This window comes from Canis aureus, chromosome X (genome assembly GCF_053574225.1).
Source record: "Canis aureus isolate CA01 chromosome X, VMU_Caureus_v.1.0, whole genome shotgun sequence".
Taxonomy (NCBI): domain Eukaryota; kingdom Metazoa; phylum Chordata; class Mammalia; order Carnivora; family Canidae; genus Canis; species Canis aureus.
In genome coordinates, this window is record NC_135649.1 from 68,670,320 (window position 1) to 68,693,834 (window position 23,515).

At 39.3% G+C, this 23,515-nt stretch overlaps 1 protein-coding gene across 5 annotated transcripts; it reads right to left on the minus strand.

The window, feature by feature from the left end:
- Window positions 1–1,813: 1,813 nt before the first annotated feature.
- On the minus strand, window positions 1,814–23,023 carry ITGB1BP2 (integrin subunit beta 1 binding protein 2). 5 transcript variants are annotated; one of them, XM_077888046.1, is made up of 12 exons: window positions 22,087–23,023; window positions 21,805–21,854; window positions 21,659–21,715; window positions 21,435–21,580; window positions 20,422–20,516; window positions 20,258–20,316; window positions 20,049–20,119; window positions 19,830–19,929; window positions 19,452–19,565; window positions 19,141–19,203; window positions 14,966–15,004; window positions 1,814–2,034 (listed from the first exon to the last, which is right to left on the minus strand). In XM_077888046.1, exons 1-12 carry the CDS (start codon window positions 22,148–22,150, stop codon window positions 1,963–1,965), a joined length of 930 nt encoding a protein of 309 aa, XP_077744172.1. In that variant the 5' UTR covers window positions 22,151–23,023; the 3' UTR covers window positions 1,814–1,962. The 5 variants fall into 5 exon arrangements, with proteins under 5 accessions (XP_077744172.1, XP_077744173.1, XP_077744171.1 ...); XM_077888047.1 differs by lacking the exon at window positions 14,966–15,004; XM_077888045.1 differs by lacking the exons at window positions 1,814–2,034; window positions 14,966–15,004 and adding an exon at window positions 18,399–18,799.
- Window positions 23,024–23,515: the final 492 nt, after the last annotated feature.

Sequence of the window (23,515 nt, forward strand, 5' to 3'; positions counted from 1 at the left end):
TATATCCAAACAGATAATAATAAGCACATGAAAAGATGCTTAATACCATTAGTTATTATGGAAATGCAAAACAAAATCACAGTGAGGTAAAACTTCATATTCATTAGGATGGCTATGATAAAAACAATGGAAAATAATAAGTGTTCATGAGAATGTGAAGCAATTGGAACCATAGCCAATTTATGTCAAAGGAGGCAAGAATATACAATGGGGAAAGGACAGTTTCTTCAATAAATGGTGCTCAGAAAATTAGGCAGCCACAGCTAAAGAATGAAACTGGACCACCATCTTCCACATTATACAAAAATTAACTCAAAATGGATTAAAGATTTTAAAGTAAGACCTGAAACCATAAAACTCCTAGAGAAAACATAGGCAATAACCTCCTTGACAACAGTGCTGGTGATGATTTCTTGAACTGACACCCAAAATAAAAGCAACAAAAGCAAAAATAAACAAGTGGGATTACATCAAACTAAAAAGCTTGCACACAGTAAAGGAAATCATCACCAAAAAGAAAAGGCAATCTACTGAATAGCAGAAAATAACTGCAAGTCATATGTCTGATATGGAACTAATATTCAAAGTATATAAGGAACTCATACAACTCAATAGCAAAAACCAAAAACAAACCAAAAAAAAAACTGATTAAAAAATAAGCAGAAAATCTGAATTAGACATTTTTCCAAAGAAGACATATAGATAGCTAAAAGGTACATGAAAAGATGCTCAACATCATTAATCATCAGGGAAATGCAAATCAAAATCAGGTTATTACATCACACTTGTTAGGATGGCTGTTATCAAAAACACAAAAAATAACAAGTGTTGGTGAGGATGTGGAGAAAAGGGAATCCTTGTACACTGTGGGTGGGAATGTTAATTGGTGCAACTACTTTAGAAAATAGGAGTTTCCTTAAAAATTAAAAATTGGGGGACCTGGTCGACTCAGTCAGTTAAGCATCTGCAATTGGCTCAAGTCATGATTCTGGGGTCCTGGGATTGAGCCCCACACCAGGCACCCTGCTCAGCAGTGAGTCTGCTTCTCCCTCTCTCTCTGCCCCTCCCCCTTGTTCATGCTCATGCTCTCACTCACACTCTCTCTTAAATGAATAAATAAAAAATCTTTAAAAAAATTAAAAATAGAACTACCGTATAATCCAGCAATCCCTCTTCTGTTTTTTTTTTTTTTTTTAAGTAAACTCTACTCCCAATGTGGGGCTCAAATTCACAACCTGGGGATCAAGAGTCGCATGCTCAGGCACCTGGGTGGGTCAGTGGTTGAATGTCTGCCTTTGGCTCAGGTCGTGATCCCAGGATCCTGGGATCAAGTCCCACAACAGGCTCTCCGCAGGGAGCCTGCTTCTCCCTTGCTTATATCTCTGTCTCTCTTTGTGTGTCTCTCATGAATAAATAAATAATATGTTTAAAATTTTTTTCTACAAAGTAGTAAGAAAAAGAGAAACAAAGCTAGGCAAAGGATATGAACAATATACACTTATATTCACACACACACACACACACACACATAGGAAATACATGTGACTTTGAAGCATATTAGAAAGAAGCTTAACCTTACTTATAATAAAAAGATTGTGTTAAAATACAATGAGATAACATTCTTTTCCAGTAAATATGGCAATATCAGAAAGTTTGACAATACATTATTTTGGCAAGGGTGGGGAGAAACAGACACTCTTGTATTTTGTTGTTGGCATTGTAAATTGGTGTAACTTTTGGAAGGCAACATATCAAAAACTTCTAAAGTACATATGCCTTTTTATTGGTAACAGAAAACCCAACTCCAATAGGGTTAAACAATAAAGAGGATTTATTGGTTTATACAAATGCAAATTCCAAGGGGTGAGAGAACTTTGCAGTTGATTTGATTCCACGGATCAAAGATATCACCAAGGACCCAATTTCTTTCTGTCAGATCTGTCTTCAAAAGTGTGAGCTTCATCATAAATTTGACTTCCTTCTTGGTAGCAAAAGGGCTATAGCATTTAAAGGCTTCACATCAGCTACACCACACTGTCCAAAAGAAGAGATAAAGTTGGCTTCTGTTACCTGTCTCAGAAGAGCAAAGAATGAAACCAAAACCAAAATCTTTTCCCAAATACTTCAATGAATATGCTCTAAGATTTCATTAACTTGAATTGGGTCAATGGCCCATTCCTGAACAATCCCCTTGACAGGACAATGGTATGCATTCATTGGCTATGGCTTGGGTTGCCTGAACCAATCACTGAAGCATGGGGGATGGGCTTACCCTGTTTGGGTTGAGGGTGGTACACCCCATCCAGAAGCTGAGGCTGAGATCAATTACACCAATTCAAACTTTATAACCACTAAATAACAGGGAAGATGTGAAATGGATCTTGGGCAGGGAATCACATCAGCCACAAACTACTTTGATCCAGGAACCATACTTGTAGGAATTTATCCTATAAATATACTGGCACATGTGTACAAATAAGTATGTTCAAGGAGATTGTTTATAAAACAGGTTATTGAAAACAACAAAAATGCCTGGGACTGGTCAAATAAATGATAATATAGCCATAAAAAATAAAAGGCAGCTATAAAAGTATTATTATGACACAATTTCAAAGATATGTTAAGTGAAAAAAAGCAGAGAAATAGCCTGCTGCCATTTGTGAAAAAAGGGAAAAGAGATGGAGATAGATTTTTAAAGGGAAAGGGGAAAGTAAACTTGTTTTCATCAAAATATCTGCCAGATAGAGATATCCAAACACATGTGCACACAAATATACCCACTTATACATGCATGATTTGTATAGACTGTATCTGGAAGATTCATGAGTAACCGACAATAGTAATCTCTGGAAAGGAAACCAGGGAACTAGGGACTTAGAGTAGGGGTAATACATAACTTTCATTGTATACCTTTTATACTGCTTGAATTTTCTTACCATGTGCATGTATTTTTAGTTAAAAAACATGTAGTAATTACATGTTTCTACGTGTTACCTGTCAGACTGGCAAAGATAAAAATACTTAATAGTTGGAAAGATGTTGGGAAACATACCCTTATCTATATTGTTATTTAATATATTAACACATCCTCTTTGAAGGCAATTTGGCAGTTTATTAAAACTAATAATGCACATAATCTTTCATCTAGCACTCACAACACACCTAAGATTTTATCCTACTGATTATGCTTATACACATTGGCAAAGATGCGTGAATAGACATGCAGTGTTTGTAGTAACAAAAGACTGAAGAAACTTAAATGTCCATCAACAGGAGATTGGTTAACTATATTATGATATATCCATAAAATGGAAGTTAATTTTAAGAAGGTAGAATTCTAGACAGCAATGAAAAAGAACTACTGATATATTCAACAACATAGATGAAGCTCACAGAAAATGCTGAATGAAAGAAGTCAGAGGCAAAAAGAATACATACCATTTATATGAAATTCAAATACAGGCAAAATTAATCTATAGATGTAGAAGTCAGAATGCAGTTAATCTTGGGAGTGGGTAAGACAGTGAGGGAGCACAGGAAGCCGGCCTGCTATGGTGCTGAAAATGCTCTGTATTTAGACATAGGGTAAGTTACATAGATGTATATACATATAAAAATATATACTTAAGATACATGCATTTTACTAAAATGTATGTTATATTTCAATACATGAAAGAAAGAGGTAGATTTTACAGTGATATGGAATGGATTTCAAGATATATTTTTAAGTGTGTATGGTGAGATAGATAGATATTATCTATCTCCATCCATACACATATATATATATGGTACACTGAGAGGAAACAATGTATAACTACAATTCTGCTGGGTTAAGTGCTGGAGCACACTTTTGCCCTGAAGTCATTTGATTCCTGGTGGCCTACAGTTTTTTTTATTTATTAAGACTTATTTATTTGAGAGAGAGAGTGAGTAGGAAAGAGAATCTGAAGTAGACTCCCACACCAAGCATAGAGCCTGATGCGAGGCTTGACCTACCATCTCAAGACCATGACCTGAACCCAAACCAAGAGTAATATGCTTAACTGACTGAGCCATGCAAGCACCTCCTTACTGCCCAAGTTTAAAAGGCCCCATGCTTACAGGTGATGTCCAATTGGAGTTCAGGTGACTAACAGAGAAAACAGTGAGTGGAATAGCAGTATTTGAAGAAAAAGTAGCTGAGATTGATGAAAGATGACAATCTCTAAGATTCAGGAATCCTAAACAGGAAAACGAAACAAAGAAATACCCACCCAGACACATTGTTGTGAAACTTCAGAATATCAAAGAGAATATCTTAAAAGGAACGAGAGTCTTGTTATCTACTTATAAAAGTATACAATAGGGATCCCTGGGTGGCGCAGCGGTTTGGTGCCTGCCTTTGGCCCGGGGCGTGATCCTGGAGACCCAGGATCGAGTCCCACATCGGGCTTCCTGCATGGAGCCTGCCTTCTCCCTCTGCCTATGTCTCTGCCTCTCTCTCTCTGTGTGTGACTATCATAAATAAATAAAAATTTAAAAAAAATAAAAAATAAAAAAAATAAAAGTATACAATACTACCTATGACATATTCTTGCCCTCCAAAAGAGGAAAAAATAGAACCTGAATCTAAATGTAATCAAACCTTAGATCTACTCAATATTCAGGAAATAAAAAGAACAGAGAAATAACACCACAGGGATGCAATCACTAAGATCCATTCTATGGGAAACATGACAGGACAAACCACCCAGTTCCTTCGACAAATAAATCCCGTGGGAGAAAAAAAAGGAGAAGAAAGGGGCACCTATAGATAAGAAATTTAAGAAACCTATCAACCGGGATCCCTGGGTGGCGCAGCGGTTTGGCGCCTGCCTTTGGCCCAGGGCGTGATCCTGGAGACCCGGGATCGAATCCCATATCAGGCTCCCGATGCATGGAGCCTGCTTCTCCCTCTGCCTGTGTCTCTGCCTCTCTCTCTCTCTCTCTCTCTGACTATCATAAGTAAAATAAAATAAAAATTAAAAAAAAAAAAGAAAAAAAAAAAAAAAAAAAGAAACCTATCAACCAGCTGCAGTGTATAGTCCTCATTTGGCACCTGACAATCCTTGACAACAAACTCAAACATTTATGAGACAATGAGGAAAATGTGAACAGTGACTGTACATTTAAAGTACATGATATTAAAGCATTGTTAATTTTTATGGATAAAATGAAGTAATACAATGTCTGATATTTGCTTCAGAATAACCTTGGTGTGCAGGTGGGGGAGCAGGGGTTAGAGGAATATAGATGAAAAAAGATTGGCCATAAGTTGATAATCACTGAAGCCAGGTGACAGGTACACGGGGATTCAGTATACTACTCTTTTATAAAATTTTAAAAAAGATTTTATTTATTTATTTGACAGAGAAAGAGAGGGAACACCAGCAGGGGGACGGGCAGAGGGAGAGGGAGAGGTATACTCCTCACTGAGCAGGGAGCCTAATGCCGAGCTCGATCCCAGGACCTTGGGATCATGACTTGAGCCGAAGGCAGATGCTTAATTGACTGAACGACCTAGGTGCCCTACTTTTTTTTTAAAAGATTTTATTTTTAAAAAAAAGATTTTATTTTTTGATCAGAGAGAGAGGAAAGAGCACAAGCAGGGGGAACAGCAGAGGGAGAGGGAGAAGTAGGCTCCCCACTGAGTAGAGAGCCTAATGCAGGGCTTGATCCTAGTACTCCGGGATCATGACCCAAGCTGAAAGCAGACACTTAACCAAATGAACCATCCAAGAGCCCCTATTATACTCTTTGCTCTTGTATGTTTGAAAACTTCCATAATGAAAATAGAAAAAAAAGAGCTGAAAAGAAAAGATATGACTCAGAGATGCCTGGGTGGCTCAGTGGTTGAACGTCTGCCTTCGGCTCAGGTTGTGATCCTGGTGTCCCAGGATCAATTCCTGCATCAGGCTCCCTGTGAGGAGCCTGCTTCTCCCTCTGCCTATGCCTCTGTCTCTCTCTGTGTCGCTCACGAATAAATAAAATCTTAAAAAAAATGACTGACAGCTGATTTATCAGCAAAGAGTTTAGAAGGTGTTTATAGTATGACATTCTTTGTATAAAAAATAACATATTCATATATTTTTTTCATATATATTCTATTTACATTGATTTATTTCTGGTAGTTCATAAAGAGTATAGATAAAAACTACAATCATCATACTCAATAGTGAGATATTATTGGCATTCTCCTTAAAGTAAGAACAAATCAAGAATATTCACCTATTCACCTGTTTTTTAAAAATACCACTACTCAACATTGCTTTCCAGGTTCTAGTGAAACCATTAAGACAAAAGAAGGTAAAAGTTATAAATATTATAGAGGAAGAGTCATAAAATGTCCTTGTTTACATAGAATATACAATCTAAGAAAATTGAGAAATAATTAAACAGGAAAAGCATTTGTTTGAAATCAATAATTTCTCTATATAAAAATTCCTCTATATAAAAATATCCAATCAGAAAATATAATGGGGAAAAAAATCCCATTCATAGTGGGAAAAAATGACAGAAGTAAATCCAACAAGAAATGTACAAAAGTGGGTGCCTGTCTGTCTCAGTCAGTAGAGCATGGGACTCTTATCTTGGGGTTGTAAATTCAAGCACCACATTGGGTGTAGAGATTATTTAAAAATAAAATCACACAAAAATGTACAAAACATTTACATGAATAAAACTACAAAATACTTAAGGCTATACATACAAAGACCTGAAAAATAGATAGATGTACAATATTCCTGAAAGATTTCATAATTGAAAATATTTCAAATAACTATAAATTTCCATTAACAATCTCATTGGGATTTTGGGGGCACAGGGTGGGAATACCAGAGAAGTTGATTCTGAAGTTTATCTGAAAGAATATATAGAAAGAGCCAAGAAACTTCTCAAAGATAGAAGGGAAGAAAAAAAGAACAAGGGAAGACTTGCCTACCAGATATAAAATTACTATATAAAGGTGTGATATACTTCAAGAATAGACAAACATGGGTGCCTGGCCGGCTCACTTGGTAGAGCATGCAACTCTTGATCTCAGGGTGTAAACTGGAGCCCCATGTTGGGTGTACAAATTACTTTAAAAAATTAAAATAAAAAAATAAAAAAGAATAGACAGATAACTGGAACTGAACAGAGAGGCAGTTATATGCAGGAATTTATTTCTAAAAGTAATCTCTACACACAATATGGGGCTTGAACTTACAACCCCAAGACCGAGTTGCATGCTCCACTGACTGAACCAGCCAGGAGCCCATCATGTGGGAATTTAGTATATGACAAATACAGCATTTCAGAACACTTCTAAGGCACCACTCAATGTATACTAATATATAAAATACAAACTCAAAGGACAGAAAGTTCCAAGTGTTCTCTAGAAGTAGGCAAGCCATTTGAGAAATGGTAGCTTAAATAGTAGCCAGGAAGAAATCCTAGTCTAGTGCAAAGGATACAGATGATGGCGCACCTGGGTGGCTCAGTGTAAGTTTAAACATCCAACTCTTGATCTCAGGGTTGTGAGTTCAAGCCTGGCATTAGGCTCCATGCTGAGCACAGAGCCTACTTTTTAAAAATGGGGAAAAAAGATGCAGATAAGAAGCAAATTTACCAGTAAAACTATGGAAAGGCCCCAGGATCTAAGACAAGATACAAAAGAGTATGAGCATGATACATGGGGCTGAAAATGAAGTTAACTGAAAGTCTGCACATGAATATTCAGTAAAAAAAAATGCTCACCCTTTGTTTTTTTTTAAGATTTTATTTCAGAGAGAATATGTGAAAGTGGTGGGAGGGGAAGAGGGAAACTCCCTGCTGAGCACAGAGCCTAGCTTGGGGCTCAATCCCAGGACCCTGAGATCATAACCTGAGCTGAAATCAAGAGTTGGACACTTAACCGACTGAGCCACCCAGCCACCCCTCACCCTTTCTTATAATCAGAGAAAATGCAAAATAAAAACAAGATACCGTCATTTGCACATCTAGTTGGTAAGCATTTTTTAATTGATAACAAAGTATTTTTTCCTTTTTTTAAAAAAGATTTTATTTATTCATGACAGGCACACAGAGAGAGGCAGAGACATAGGCAGAGGGAGAAGCTGAAGGGAGCCCGATGTGGGACTCAATCCCGGGACTCCAGGATCATGCCCTGGGCTGAAGGCAGGCACTAAACCGATGAGCCACCCAGGCATCCCTGATAACAAAGTATTGATGCGAGTATTGGGGAAACTGGTACCTTATATACTGCTGGATGGCCATGTAAATTGGAATAGTCTTTGTGGAGGAAAGTTGGACAGTATCTATTAACATTTTTAAAAATTTATTTTTAAAGTAATCTCTATGCCAATGTGGGGCTTGAATTCATGACCTCGAGATCAAGAATCATATGCTCCTCTCACTGAGCCAGCCAGGAGCCCTTCTATTAACATTTTATTTATTTATTTATTTTTTTTTAAATTTTTATTTATTTATGATAGTCACACAGAGAGAAAGAGAGAGAGGCAGAGACACAGGCAGAGGGAGAAGCAGGCTCCACGCACCAGGAGCCCGATGTGGGATTCGATCCCGGGTCTCCAGGATCGCGCCCTGGGCCAAAGGCAGGCGCCAAACCGCTGCGCCACCCAGGGATCCCTATTAACATTTTAGATATACAAAATGTATATATCTTCTTTCCAGCAATCCCACTTCTAAATTTAAGAAATATTAGCACAAATAATCAAAGATATGGGTAGCCTGGGTGGCTCAGTGGTTTAGCGCCGCCTTCAGCCCAGGGCGTAATCCTGGAGACCCAGGATGGAGTCCCGCGTTGGGCTCCTTGCATGGAGCCTGCTTCTCCCTCTGCCTGTCTCTCATGAATAAATAAAATCTTTTAAAAAAACAAATAATCAAAGATAAATGTAAAATGATTTTCATTGCTGCATTTCTTTTTTTTAAATTTTATTTATTTATTCATGAGAGACACAGAGAGAAAGGCAGAGACATAGGCAGAGGGAGAAGCAGGCTCCCTGAGGGGAACTCGATACGGGGACCCCAGGATCACGACCTGAGCCAAAGACAGATGCTCAACCACTGAGCCATCTAAGCGCCCCTAAATTTTATTTTAGATATGAGTTTGAAATTATGGCAAAACATGAGTGGAAATGCTAGCAAGAAGTTAACTGTAAATGCAAAATTCAAATTCATGAGAAAAGTCAGCACTGAAAATAGATGAGTATCATCTTCATCAATGTGACATTTAAATATTCAACTTTCATCTTTAAAAAAATTACAGAAGTGAATAAAATGGAAAATAAATTTTTAAAAAATAATATATTTGAACCTTTAAATTTATTCTTCAGAGAAAGTCACTGTTAGTTTGGTGTGTATCCTTTCAAACATTTTCTATATATTTGTAGTTTGATCTGTAAAGCTCCTCCCTGTGGATTTTGCTGATTACATAGGTATTGTGCAGTTCTTCTATTTCCTGCAAATTGGCAGCTGGATCCAAAGATCTGACCCCAAAGATCAGATCAAACTTGGGTTCCACTCTTTGGTATGACTATAAGATGGACACAATGTCTCTTTAGGATCTTAAAAGCTGTTGATGCTTATGTCTGTTTATCAAGGATTGCTAAAAAGTGATGTTCTGATTTTATTATTTCTTTTTATTCATTGGAATAGTTTTGTAAAAAGACATATCCCCCCATCTATTTTGTTACTCAGTTCAGATAGGAAATACAGGATAAATGCTAGATTCTCTCCCTTTATTGATTAATTTTCAAGATAATGAATTGGTTACCTATCATGAGCTCAGACATGAATGACAAGAAGGAGCCAGTTATTCAAAATCCTGGAAGGAGACTATTCCAGGCAGAGGGATCAGATATAACAGAGGCACTGAGGAAGGAGTGAGTTGTGTTAAGTTCAAGAAACACAGCACAGCATGGCCACATTGCTTGCTTCTTCCTCTCTTTGCTCCCTTCACCCTCATCAGAACTCACCTGTGTTGGCACCCTGATCAGACTTCCAGCCTCCAGAATTATGAGAAATAAATTAGTTGTTTATGAACTGCCAAGTCTATGATACTTTATCATAACAGCCTAAGCTAAGACGTAGCTCTTACATCTATGACTCCATTCTTACTACCACGCCCACTTAGTCTGGGGCTTAGCTTTCTCCCCTGGACCACTGCCAATTATCCTCAACTAGTTTCCCTGCCTCCAAGTATCTCTTCCATCCTACTCAATTAACTCCTTACTCATCATCAAAAGTTTTCAATTCAGTGTATAACTATTTTTGGCAAGAATGCATCTATAATATTTTAACAGATGTCACTGGCAAAATAAGATTAATTTAGTAGAGGAGGGTGTTTGCTGGAAAGTACTGCTTAAACACCAAAGAACATGGGCTTTGTAGTCAAGACCTAGATTAGTGCCCCAGGCTCTGACACTTGATAGTTGTGTGACCTAGGGAAAATTATGTAACCCCTCTGAAGCTCAATTTCCTCATGTATTATAAAAATAATAATGCTTTTAATACACTGTTGTGAGAATTAAACAATATATATTTTCATTTGAGATACATGTATAGGTTATATACAGAGACAGAAAAAGATAACAGAGAATAGACAGATTATTTATTACAGTACTTAGATCACAGTAAAGGCTCAATAAAGAGTAGTTTGTTACTCTTCCCACTATGCCTCTTGCAGAAGCTACAATTTCAGTGATGAACTCCACCTGCTTAAAACCTCAGTTATTGCTAAGAGCTGTTCTAGAGCCATTTGAGAATATCCAAAAACCTAAGACCCCAGTGGAGTTCTAGAAGAGTCCCTTTGACAAGCCTATTGAGAAACTAATAAGGCCTTGGTTAATCACTGATATCTCACCTAGATATAATACTCTTCCAAACAAGTTTTATGTCTTTGATCTCTTCAACTCTAACTTCAGTGGGACCCCTAGGTACTTTACCTCTCACTTCATCCACATCAGTTATTACCTCCCAGTTACTTCAGATTCAGTGTTAATAGTCTTTGGGATCCCTGCTTCCACTGTCCCCATTCTCTCTTTCTTCTGTTCCCCAAATCCCAGGACACTACTAGAGGGAGAACCAAGCATACCAATATAAATTCATGCTGTCCAATTTCAACTTGGCCCTTGCAGCTGCTCAGCAATCCTTTTAGTTGTCTCATATGTTCCCTGGCACTCTCCCCACAGATGCTGTTCCAGACTCTCTTCATTCTACTTAATATCTCTGCTTCTACTTCCACCGAATTCATAGCAAACACTTTTATCAGGCTACCTGTCCCTCCTGTAACAAATCAGTAATATCTTTCTCCCTTCCAGCCCTGTCCTCTAGCCATCTAGTTCCCTTCCTGGAAAAGCAATCAATATTCTTTTTTTAGGCTATATTATTTAGAGAGAGTATGCATGCATGGTGGGAAGAGGGGGCAGTACAGAAGGAGAGGGAGAGGATCTCCAGCAGATTCTGTGCTGAGTGTGGAGCCCGATGTGGGGCTCCATTCTGTGATCCTGAGATCACGACTTGAGCTGAAACTAAGAGTTGGATGCCTAACCAACTAAGCCACCCAGGCACCCAAAACAATCAATATTCTTGATCTCTTATTTATCCCTTCAGAGATATTTTTATGATTCTACAAGCAAAAATATGGAAAACAAAGAACTTTCACTTGTCATTAAAGATAAATAGGATTTGGATATGTGGCGACAAAGGAGATGATACTCCAAGCAGAGGAAACATCCTGGGCAAAGGCACAGAGGTGGGAATGAATAGATAAGATATATTTAGAAAACAGGGTATATAGCAAGTAGTGTAATCCCCAGAGAAACAATCCCAACTGCTGCTTCAAGTACTATGTCTCCTTTTCCAGCTCTGACTTCAGCCTGATCACTGCTTCATTGCCTGCCCTGCTCTAAATACCAGCAGAGTGGAAATCTGACACTGCTGGCCCCTCACCCATCCTATCTTGCCTGGACCTCCGTTACTATTTATTGAGCTCTGACCCCAACTATCTGTTTCAGTACTGCTAAAGAGTCTTGGCTCTTTCCTGAGTCACTTGCCAAGCCAGACACCTTCCACATCTTTGGTCACATGGACAATTTCCCCACCCTACTGAAAATAGGACAATGAATATAGAAGATGCATTGTACAACACTAATTTTACCAATATATAGAACAGAGGTCAAGGAAACATTTTAAACTATATAGCAGAGATACAATAAGCAAAATCCAGACTGTGTGAAACTCTACTGAAAAATAATCTGATTTCAAAAAAAAAAAGGAAAAATAATCTGATTTTCTCAATAAAAAATTGTAAGGAAAAAAAAGAGATGAAAGGGAACTGTTAGTTTAAAACTGACATATGGGGCACCTCGCTGGCTCAGTGGGTGGAGCATAGGACTCTTGGTCTCTGGATCATGAGTTCAAGCCCCACATTGGACATAGAGAGAATACTTTAAAAAAATAGATAAAATTGACATACAATACATATCCACCAATCACAATGTATAGACTTTATTTGGATACTGATTCAAACTAAGAAGCTGTAAAAAAAATTCTTTTGACATTTATGAAACTACTGGAAATTTAAATATTGATTGGTACTTAATGATATTAAAGGGAATATTGCTTGTTCATGTGTGCTAATGATATCACAACTATGATTTTTTAAAAAAGGATCCTTACCTCTTAAAGATACATACGGAAATATTTAGGTAGGGAATGATATCATGTCTGGGATATGCTCCAAAATAGTATAGAAAGGAGGAGATAGATGAAACAAGAGTGTGACAGTTGATACTAGGTAAAGCTGAGTGTTTGGTAAATGGGGATTCATTATACTATTCTGTCTACTTTTGTACATGTTTTAAATTCTCTGTAATGAAAAGCTTTAAAACGTTATTGAATTGTCAAGCATCCCATGAAAGTGTGTGTATTAGTCAGAAGGAGTGGAACAGGAGGAGCTGGAATTTGAGAAGAGGATGGTCTGTTAAGAGCCTCTGTGGGGAGAGTGCCAGGGAACGTATGAGACAAAGAAAAGGGTTGCTGAGCAGCTGCAAGGGCCAAGTTGAAGTTGGACAGCATGAATTTATATTGGTCAGCTTGGTTCTTCCTGTAGCAGTGTTCTGAGGTTTGGGGAACAGAAAGGGAGAAAGGGGACAGTGGAGGCAAGGATCCCAGAAATAGTAACACTGAATCTAGTGTAAAAGTTGTTTAGAAAGTGTTACATCAATGTAAGATATCACTGATTCACCAAGGGCTTCGCTGGTTCCTAGACAGGCTTGTCAAATGAAGTCCACTAGGCTAGAGAGGCTTGGTGTTATGCTCCTCTTCTAAGACCCCTCTTCTAGGACCCCAGTTGGGTCCTTAGGTTTTGGATATTCTCAAACGGCTCTAGGACAGCTCTTAGCAATGACTGAGTTTTGATCAGTAGCTATGTTACTTCATGCAAGATATTTCCTTCCCTGAGGAGGTATCCTCATTTATAAAAATTTGGGATAATAATACTTATCTCATGGAGCAGGTGTGAGGATTAAGTAACATAATGTGGGTAGAAGTGGTTAGCACAGTGGCATTCTACACATGATGCTTTATTTCTTCAGCAGATGAATACAATCTCCCTTAATCCTGGAGCTGAGGCAATGGTATGTTAAATATGTTATCACTTTGTGGTCAGCAAAACCTGACCATCAAGAAAATCTTATTTTCTTATTGAAACACTGTAAAATTGGATATTGAAGATGTGTCCCTCCTCTCCAAGAGTAAAAAATACCCCAACTTTCCTAACAGTCTGAAGTGAAAGCTTTTGGTGAAGAGGAGTAATAGTAGTACTTATAATAGGAAACACTTACATAGTTCTTACTATATATTCCAGGCACTGTTCTAAATATGTGTTAGCTACTATTACCATAATATAAAAATCTGGACCTCAAAAGATATGGCCTAGAGATAAAAATGTTTGAGTCATCTGCATGTGGGTGATATTTGAAATCATGGACATAATTGAAAATGTCTAAAAGAGTTATATATTAAGAACAGTGCAAGACTAGGACTAAGTTCTGAGGAACTTCATCATTCAATGGCCAGGTAGAAAATGAAGAGTCTGCAAAGGAGACTGAAAGGAATGACCAGAGAAGTGGGAGGACAACCAAGAAGAGCCATACAGCATAGAAGCCAATGTATTGAAATGTATTTCACAGAAGAAACCATCATGAGTGTCAAATTTTGCTTGTGAGATCAAGTAAGACAAGGACCAAAACTATCCATTGGATTTAGTGATTTGATGGACAAAAGTGACCTTATCACCACAGACTGAACAGGTTGGAAGTGTGTTTAGAAGGGAATGGAAAGGAGGAAATAGAAAATGAGTATTATTTTGAGAAGTTTGCTTATAAAGGAGAGAAGGGAGTTAAGCAGCAGTTGGAAAGGGTTATGTAGTCAAGGGAAATTGTTTTTGTATAATCAGAGAGACGTGAGCATGTTTAAATGTCAATGAAAATGCCCAATGGAAAAAAAAAAAGAAAATGCCCAATGAGAGGGAAAGGTTGAATAAACAGGAGAGAGAGGATAATTAATAGTGTAAAGTTTCTAGGAAGGTGTGAAGGAACAGGATAACAAAGCACAATGGAGAGAAATAAGAAGTGTAAAGGAGGTAAGGAGAAGATTTGTGCTAATTTGAACAAATATGTATATTTGATGGTGGGAAGTGGGGAAGTAAATGAGATAATGCATGCAAAGCACTTAGCATAGTGCCTGGCAGGTTAGTTTGTATGAGAAATGGTAGCTGTGGTTATTGTTGTTATTATTATTGTTATGCACCTGCTTGAAACTTTCTTACATTTTAGGCTTTGTACTACATAAAATAAGTACACTACTTTATTAATTATGTAAACCTGAAATTTTATATATCAAGTTTATATACAAGGGTTACTTGAACTTTTTGATTCCTCACCTTCATCCTCTCCAGGAATTCTGGGTAGTTACTGGTCCCCTGATTTTGATAAGATAGAAAAAAGTTGTACATTAAAGACCAATGCACTTTCTGCACTTTTCTACACACATTCTATGCCTCTAAATTTTTTAAATGTCTAGCAAAGCCCCTATTGATGTCAACTCACCTATAGAAAAATGACATTAAAAATAACCTGCTGCCAGGGTTTGAAAGGATCTGAAGGGTTCAGGTCAAGGGGGAGATGTTATTTGCACTTCAAATACATAGAATGAGAACAGAGAAATGAGCCATAAATGTGGAATATCCTGGAGGTCCAGGAAGCCCCTTTAACTCTGATCAAACTTTTCTGTGAGGTAGAGATGCATTCTCCAATATCCTCTAATCTTGCTTCAAGCTCCAAATCCTCAGCCATGCTATCCTGTGATCCCTTACCTTTGCTGCCCACGTCCATTCTTACACCTCCATCTTACCTGTAGCTCCCAATGAGATATTATGTTCCTTAAATCTGAACTGAGAGCAATGGGTGCTATGAAAAGAACTTGAGATCATTTTGAGGCTTGGTGAAGCTTTCTAGTTTGATGTTTCTTAGAGCCTGAATCACCCAGATTCCTGGCCACCCTGTTGAAGCGGGGTGGGTAAATCTGACTCAAAGGAGACTCAAGAAAGAGATTATCACTCCTTTGATTAAGAATCTACATTTTAGAGGCACCTGGGTAGCTCAGTCAGTTTAGCATCTGCCTTCAGCTCAGGTCATGATCCCAGGATCCTGAGATTGAGCACCCCCAAGGGGCTCCCTGCTCAGCAGGGAGTCTGCTTCTCTCTCTCCCTCTGTCCCTGCCCTTGCTGGTGCTTGTGCTCTCTTTCTCAAATGAATACATAAAAAATCTTTAAAAAGAAGAATCTACATTTTAAAAATGTCTATACTGCCTTTTTCTTTATAAATTTTATTTAAATTCAATTAATTTAGTGTGTTGTTAGTCTCAGAGATAGAATTCAATTCTCTCTTTTATTTATTTTTTTTAATTTTTATTTATTTATGATAGTCACAGAGAGAGAGAGAGAGAGAGAGGCGCAGAGACATAGGCAGAGGGAGAAGCAGGCTCCATGCACCGGGAGCCCGATGTGGGACTCGATCCCGGGTCTCCAGGATCGCGCCCTGGGCCAAAGGCAGGCGCCAAACTGCTGCGCCACCCAGGGATCCCCAATTCTCTCTTTTAAATCATGTTCAAAATCCTGCATCTAGAATTTTAGTCTCCTCCCAATCTAGCTACATTTAACTTTTTGTTCTCTCCCTTAAACACATCCTCCATCTGATATATCAGCAGTGGTTAGAAACAGCAAAGGGACTAAGCTTGGAGGAATTGGAAGAAGAACATTTACTGTTTATATACTTCTGCATTGAGTATTTTACAGTGACAATGTATTACTTTTGGAATTTAAAATAAAACACAAAAAGGAAAATAAAATACTTTCCAGGGGTACCTGGGTGGCTCAGTCAGTTGGGTGTCTGCCTTTGGCTCAGATCATGATCCCAAGGTCCTGGGACAGAGCCCAGCATGGAGCCCCTGATCAGCAGAGTCTCTCTCTTCCTCTCCATCTGCCTCTCCCGCAGCTCATGTTCTCTCTCGCTCTCTCAAATAAATAAAATCTTTTTAAAAAATAAAACACCTGGCCTCAGTTTGGCTCTCCGCACTCTTCCATACCCATCCAAATTTCTCATTCCTACAAATTTCCATTCAAAACTCAAAATTTCTTATCCTTTACATTTTTGGCCAATTGATTTTCAACTAGGGTGCCAAGACAATCCAATGGAGACAGAATAGCCTTCTCAACAAATGGTGCTGGGACAAGTAGATATCCACATTCAAAAACAAAGTTGGACCCCTACCTCATGCCACATACAAAAAATAACTCCAAATGGATCAAAGAACTAAATGTAAAACCATAAAACTATAAAACTCTTAGAAAACATAGGAACAAATCTTCATGGCCTTGATATTAAACCATGGGTTTTTGGCTATGACGTCAAAAACGTAAGAAACCAAAGAAAAAATAAATTAGACTTTATAAAAATTTAAAACTTTTGTGTACCATCAAGGACCCCATCAAGGAAGTAGAAAGACAAAACACAGAATGGGAAAAAATATTTCCAAGTCATGTATCTCACAAAAGACTTGTCTCCAGAACATGTTAAAGAAATTCTTAGAACTCAATAAAAAGACAACCCAGTTAACAAATGGGCAAAAGATGTGAATAGACATTTCTCCAAATAAGAACACAAATGGCCAATAAGCACATGAAAAGATGCTCAACATCATTACCCATGGGGAACATGCAGTTGAAACCATAATGAAATTCTACTTCACACTCAGAACGATGGCCATTAAAAAAAGGACAAATAACAAGTGTTATTGAGGATATGAAGAAACTGGAACTACATTGCTGAAAGGAATGTAAAATGGCACAGCCTCTTTGGAAAACAGTCTAGCAGTTTCTTAGAAGGTTAAAGGTACGATTTGACCCAGAAATTATACTTCTAGATACTTGGATACTTCCAAGAGAAGTGAAAATATCAGTCCACCTAAAAACTTGTATATGAATGTTCATCGAAGCATTATTCATAATAATAAAAACAACCCAAATGTACCTCAACTGACAAAATAAACATAATGTGATATATCCATACAGTGGAATATTATTCAGCCATAAAAGAAATATTGATACATGTTACAACATGGACGAGCTATGAAAACTTTATGAGTGAAAGAAATCTTCTACAAAAGACCACATATTATATGATTCCAGTCATATGAAATATCCAGAATAGGTAAATCCGTAGAGGCAGAAAGTAGATTAGTGGTTGCCCACAGCTATGAGTATGGGGGGGAGGGACTGGTAGTGATTGCTAATGGGTACAGGGTTTCTTTTTGGAGTGATGAAAATTGATTGTGATTGTACAACTCTGAGCATACTAAAAAAACCACTAAATTTTATACTTCAAATGGGTGAATTGTATGGTATACGAATTTTATCTCAATAAAGCTGTTAAAAGATGTTCTTCCATGGAGCTTTCCTTTTCTACTATAGTCCACATTAATCACTTCACTCTCTCTTAACTCCTATAGCTCTTAATAACTATACTGCACAACGTAACATTCAGTTAAGCTGATAATGTTTATTGTTATTTCATGTAGATTAGCCTGTCAGCCAGACTAATTTTCCTGCGAGGAATAAATAAGTAAGTTTTCCAGTTCTCAGATAGCTCTAAACCACCTAAGGTGCAACTGGGCACACATTAAGTACTCAGTAAATTACCTGGTGATTGTGAAGAACAGATTGAATGTATATGTGCTTGTTTTCACACGTGTGTTAAAGACACACAGATGTTGGGGGAATGAATACAATCTTAGTGAGGTGAGAGAATAACACTATGTGAAACTGCAGAATACAAGATTTATTTAAGGGAAAAAACAGCATGGTTTGGACACCTTTGTTCTCCCCTCCTTCAGCCTACTGCTGCTCAATGACTCCTCATGGCCAACCATATCCTGGTCTCTTGAGATTCTAAGGGAACCACTGAGGTCCTATCTAGATACTTGACTGGTGTCACTATTCCCCCATTGCTTCCTCCTCTTCCTCCTCTGTCCAGCTCAGATCATCATCTGAATCCTCAGATTCTTCCTCATCCATCTCTAACACATCCCCTGCCTTAGCCTTCTCAGCTAGTGCATCGGGGTGCTCCAGCTGGGCCCAGGATCCCGGGTCAGCCTTGACCAAGGAGATTTCAACCCGAGATGGCATCAAGGAAACAGAGCTCTGCTCCACGTTTATGACCTGAGGAGGAGGAAAATATAGAGGAACACAGAAGAAGGAGAAAATGAGGACATCAAAGGGGTGGGATGGTAATGAATGACAAAGAAAAATAAACAGATGTAAGGTAGGCAAAACAAGATAGGGGAGGAATAAAACAATATAGTAAGAGAGAAAAAAAAGGAGAGGAGGAGGGGAGAGAAAAAAGGGAAGCAAAGGGGGAGAAAGAATATCAAAGCAAATGAGGAGAAACCTCCACTTTCCCACTATAATTCCATCCCTTAAGATACCCTCTATTCATTCCAGTCAGGTCCTTCTTTTCACCCCATCTGCCTCCCCCTCTTGTGCCCCTTATCTTCACTTACCCCCCAGAGCTTCATCTGTGCCTGGAACACACGGTTACCATCAAAGACAATGTGGACGTGAAGCTGAAAGAAAATAATTAAATGGGTAGTAACAATCCCAGAAGGTCAGAACAAGTTATTACAACAGAGAACCAGGTCAGAGGTGTGAGCCCTACATCCACAGGTCAGCCAGATAGCCCTAACCTACTAGCTCTACCTTCCTCTGAGGGGATTATGGAGCCCACATGTCCACTCCAGACAATGACTCTGTCTGTAAAATTGTAGTATCACCCAATTCACCAGCTTCCCGTCCAGCATCAGACATTCCTCACCTCAGTTTGACTGGCCTTCACCCAGTTGAACGCAGGAAGTGGAATCTGGCCATATATAGTTACCACTACTAAGGAATCTGTCTGGTGCCAATCATGACGGCAAGATGCTGGCAGCTAGAGAAAAGATGTGAAATATGGGTGGTAAGAATGAACTCTCAACCCAAGGGAAGTTATCAGGTGCGTCTAGAGAAGAGACACAGAATCTGAGCGATTAATACTACTTCATATTGCAAAGCCTCTAGGCTGTTGAGGATAAAAGGGCAGAATCTTATTTGGTCTGTACAAAAGGGAGGAGATAGAGAGCTTGGCCATGAGGTACGGGGGGCAGGATTTCTGGAATTGGGTTCTAATCAAGTGTTTGGGAAAGTTGGGGCTTACCTGCTTCCCCCAGTCATGCCTACCAACTCTGCATCCTGGCTGTGCCAGGAATGCCCCAAAATCCAGGGTCTGGATGCCACAACAGCTCCAAGACTTCATCCTGAGGTAGAAGGATAATTCAACTGAATCTCCTTTCCTCTCCCCATGAGCCCCCACCCACCTTATGATCAAGAGTGGGAAAAACTGGTCTCACGGAGCCTACCCAGTCCCCTCTCTCACCCCTCATGGAATCGAGGTGCTCCTGGGTGGTAAGTACATGGAGTAGCATCACTCTCAGGGCCTTGGTAAACCTAAGATGGATAGGGGAGAATCAGGAGAGGAATTGGGTCATTCTAAAATACACCCAGCAGCCTCATATCTATACCCAGTCATCCCAGATATAGCATCTCTCAGCCACATGTTTGCATCCCCTATAAGCTCTCACTCACAGCATCACATGCTGGATTCTGGCAGCTGGAACCAGTTCGGATCAGACTACTGTCAAGTCCTAGGCAAAGGAAACAAGAGTCAGGAACCTATCCATTCCCTCCACCTAATTGCCACTTTCACTAAATTCCAGTCTGCAAAGCCTTCCTACTAAGGACTCACTTACCTGCTCCAGGTTCTTGGTCTAATTCCTTCTGTTCCAATGCCATTTCCAGGGCTTGGGAAATATTTAGTGGAAGCAGCTTTGGAGGCAACTCTGACCTAGGGTGCATGGGTGGGGTGATTTAGTTCTGACCCATTAACTTGATCAACAGCTCCAACACTTCCACCAGTGGTAATAGTATCAAAGAAGTCTGGTGAAAGTGGGGGCAGGATTGGAAAAGTTGGTTAGCAACTCCATTGCCAAATATCTTCTTTGTGGACATCCCAAATCTCTGAACCCTGGACAAATCCCTAGAGCTCTTCTTGCCCATCTACTCAATTGCTCTAACATTTCTATGCAGAACTGCATCATATCTGCATCCTCTTCTAATTAATTGTGGACCTAACATGACTTTCTTCTGTTGCTCATGCTACTTCCACAAAATTAATTTATTCTCTGCAGCCTACATGGCTGCTAATACTGCACGTTTTTCTTGATGGAAAACTCATTTTAAAGCTTTTTTCCGGGATCCCTGGGTGGCGCAGCGGTTTGGCGCCTGCATTTGGCCCAGGGCGCGATCCTGGAGACTCGGGATCGAATCCCACATCAGGCTCCCGGTGCATGGAGCCTGCTTCTCCCTCCGCCTGTGTCTCTGCCTCTCTCTCTCTCTCTCTCTGTGACTATCATAAATAAATAAAAATTAAAAAAAAAATAAATAAATAAATAAATAAAGCTTTTTTCCAAAAAGAAAAAAAATCAAGTCATTCACAACAATCTCCCTTGTATTATAACTAAGTATGTATTTATGAGGGGCTATCTACTTCTGCTAACTCTAAATACCTATCCCATCACCCACATACCAACTTAAAGACATTATTTCTGGATACAAATTCCCCCTAAGGTATAAAATAGACACAAAGCCCACACACTTACTTGCCCCTCCTCACATCTCTAATCCCCAAACCTGAATGACCCATTAATCACTTCTAGGAAGTTCCATGAATGTAGGAAAAACCCAGGGACCTCCTCCTCTTTACTTGGGCCTCTCCCGATGCAAAGTCTCTGCTGACTTTGGAATCGTATTCAGAGGTTTTTGCTCCTGAAGTGAACTGCTTGTGGCAGGCACCTCGGGTTGAGGGGCCTCAGGGAGCTTCTCAGCACAGTGTGGTCCCACAGTACAGCCCTAGTACAGATAAGGAGAGAAGGATTAGGGATAAAATCCTTCTCTTAGGGGCAGAATCTAAGGAAGTAAATAATTTACCTTGATGTTTAAGAATTCAGAGAAATCTACAGTTCGCTTCCGGCAGCAGGACCAACCCTGATAACAAAAGACCCAGCTCAGCTTAGATTCTTGGGTATATTTCCTTTAGGAAATGCTTTTGGTATCCTCCCTTGCCTACTTCTCACCTTAAGTGCATCATGGAAGATTGGGACCCCAGGGTGATGGCAACAGGAATCTGTGGATACCAGCAGAAGGATCAAGGAAAGCCAACTATAGCTAGCATCACTTCTCTTACTTTCCCAGATTTATATGCTCATGGTTTTTAATATATAAAAAAAAAGATCTTAGACTACCCAGACCAATTAAACTAGGGCAGATACACCAAATTTCTCTGCTCCCTTAAGACCGCCCACAGCTGATCACTCCCCTAGCACAGAGAGCCCCCTGGCAAATTCAGAATTACTCACCAGGAAGGTTGGCATTGGGGTCAAAGTGCTGCCCACAGCCTTTGTTATGGCAGAGTAGAGACATGATGTTGGCAAAATTACTGAAAGGGTATTTCAAGGAGTCTGGCTGCCGAGTGGGGAACACCTCTTAGTCTGGAGGCTTTTAGCTGCCTGGAAGGGCCAGCTGTTTCTATCTTTAGTTCAGGAGGCGTACACCTCCTAACATGGGCAAGGGAACTTCAATTGGTCTTCTCAACCAATAGGAAAGAGCTCAGGAGTTTAGCTCTGGGGCTCAAGAAAAAAGGATCAGGCAGAGTAGGGCTTGGAACTTGGGTGAGGTCAACTAACCACCGCCCAGACAGTTTTAGATTTACCAGGCCAATTCCAAGCCTCTGACATATCAGCAGCTGCTCAGAAGTGAATCCCGATTTTGAGACCCCTCCCAGCTCAATGAAGGCACCCCAGTTCCTTCAGCTCATTTTCTTCCTCTTTCAGAGCAGCTTTCTTCTCTCATCCTCATTGCTTCTGTATCACCAATAGCTCCAATCTTTGTCAACCACTTAAGCCATAGTATGCATCCAACTTCCCCAAGTTTGCCTAAATCGAGGATTCACTTTTGAGCAAAATAAAGGATTATCTTTATAGAACCTATGCTTATCTGGAGACACAACTCCCCTCCCTCCATTCCCTTTCAAAAATAGCACAGAAAATTAAAAGGCTTAAAACGTATTTTAATAAGTTGATGCTGCATTACTGCTCCATTTCTCAGAAAAACTCCAAAGGTTATCAGGGACAAATCAAACATGGTACACCAATAAAAAAAATGCACAGCGTAACTACATAAGATAGGCAAGGCTAAGAGCTACTGTCTGACCTTCAGCATACAGCAACCCTGTTCCCAAGATTGTACTAAGCCTATCAAAAGCTGTGAACAGCATCATAGACATAAAAGGGCCATTCCTGGGTTGTTCTTACCCAGAAAAAAGATGGAGGCAACTTAACACAAGATTTTTTAAAGATACACTAAAATGAAAATCTCTAAGAGAAAGGTCTTCCTTAGGACATGAAGGGGTAATATACTGGATATAACAGAATCATATGTATGTTGTCTGTGACCTCTGTGGACATTTGCCTGAATTCCCACCTGTGAGTGAATGGAATGGGGCTAAGGTCATGGGGGATGTTTGTTTTCGTGGTGTATGTGGCAGTGTCTATGGGGTTGGAGGATATAAGAATGAGAAAGCAAAAAGAACAGGATGGACAAGAATGGAATGATCAAGATTAATGGGGGCTCTAACTGGATCCATTTTGCCATGGTTCCACCCCCCCAAAGACCCTCAACAATCACATGAGACTTCAGGAATGCACCACACAGAATCAATTAAACGATATACCACACAGAACTGATTTGTTAAATATCGCCCCTCCCTTGCCTTCAGCCTCCAGTAAA

What these genes read in the sequence shown, in the direction of transcription:
- ITGB1BP2 (XM_077888045.1), bottom strand. Translation starts at nt 22,150, where the DNA reads ATGTCTCTACTCTGCCATAACAAAGGCTGTGGGCAGCACTTTGACCCC. An exon ending in AGAATCCAGCATGTGATGCT is followed by an intron (nt 20,120 to 20,257) that starts GTGAGTGAGAGC and finishes TATCCATCTTAG; the next exon opens with GTTTACCAAGGCCCTGAGAG. An exon ending in TGAAGGCCAGTCAAACTGAG is followed by an intron (nt 19,204 to 19,451) that starts GTGAGGAATGTC and finishes ATTTTCTTTCAG; the next exon opens with CTTCACGTCCACATTGTCTT.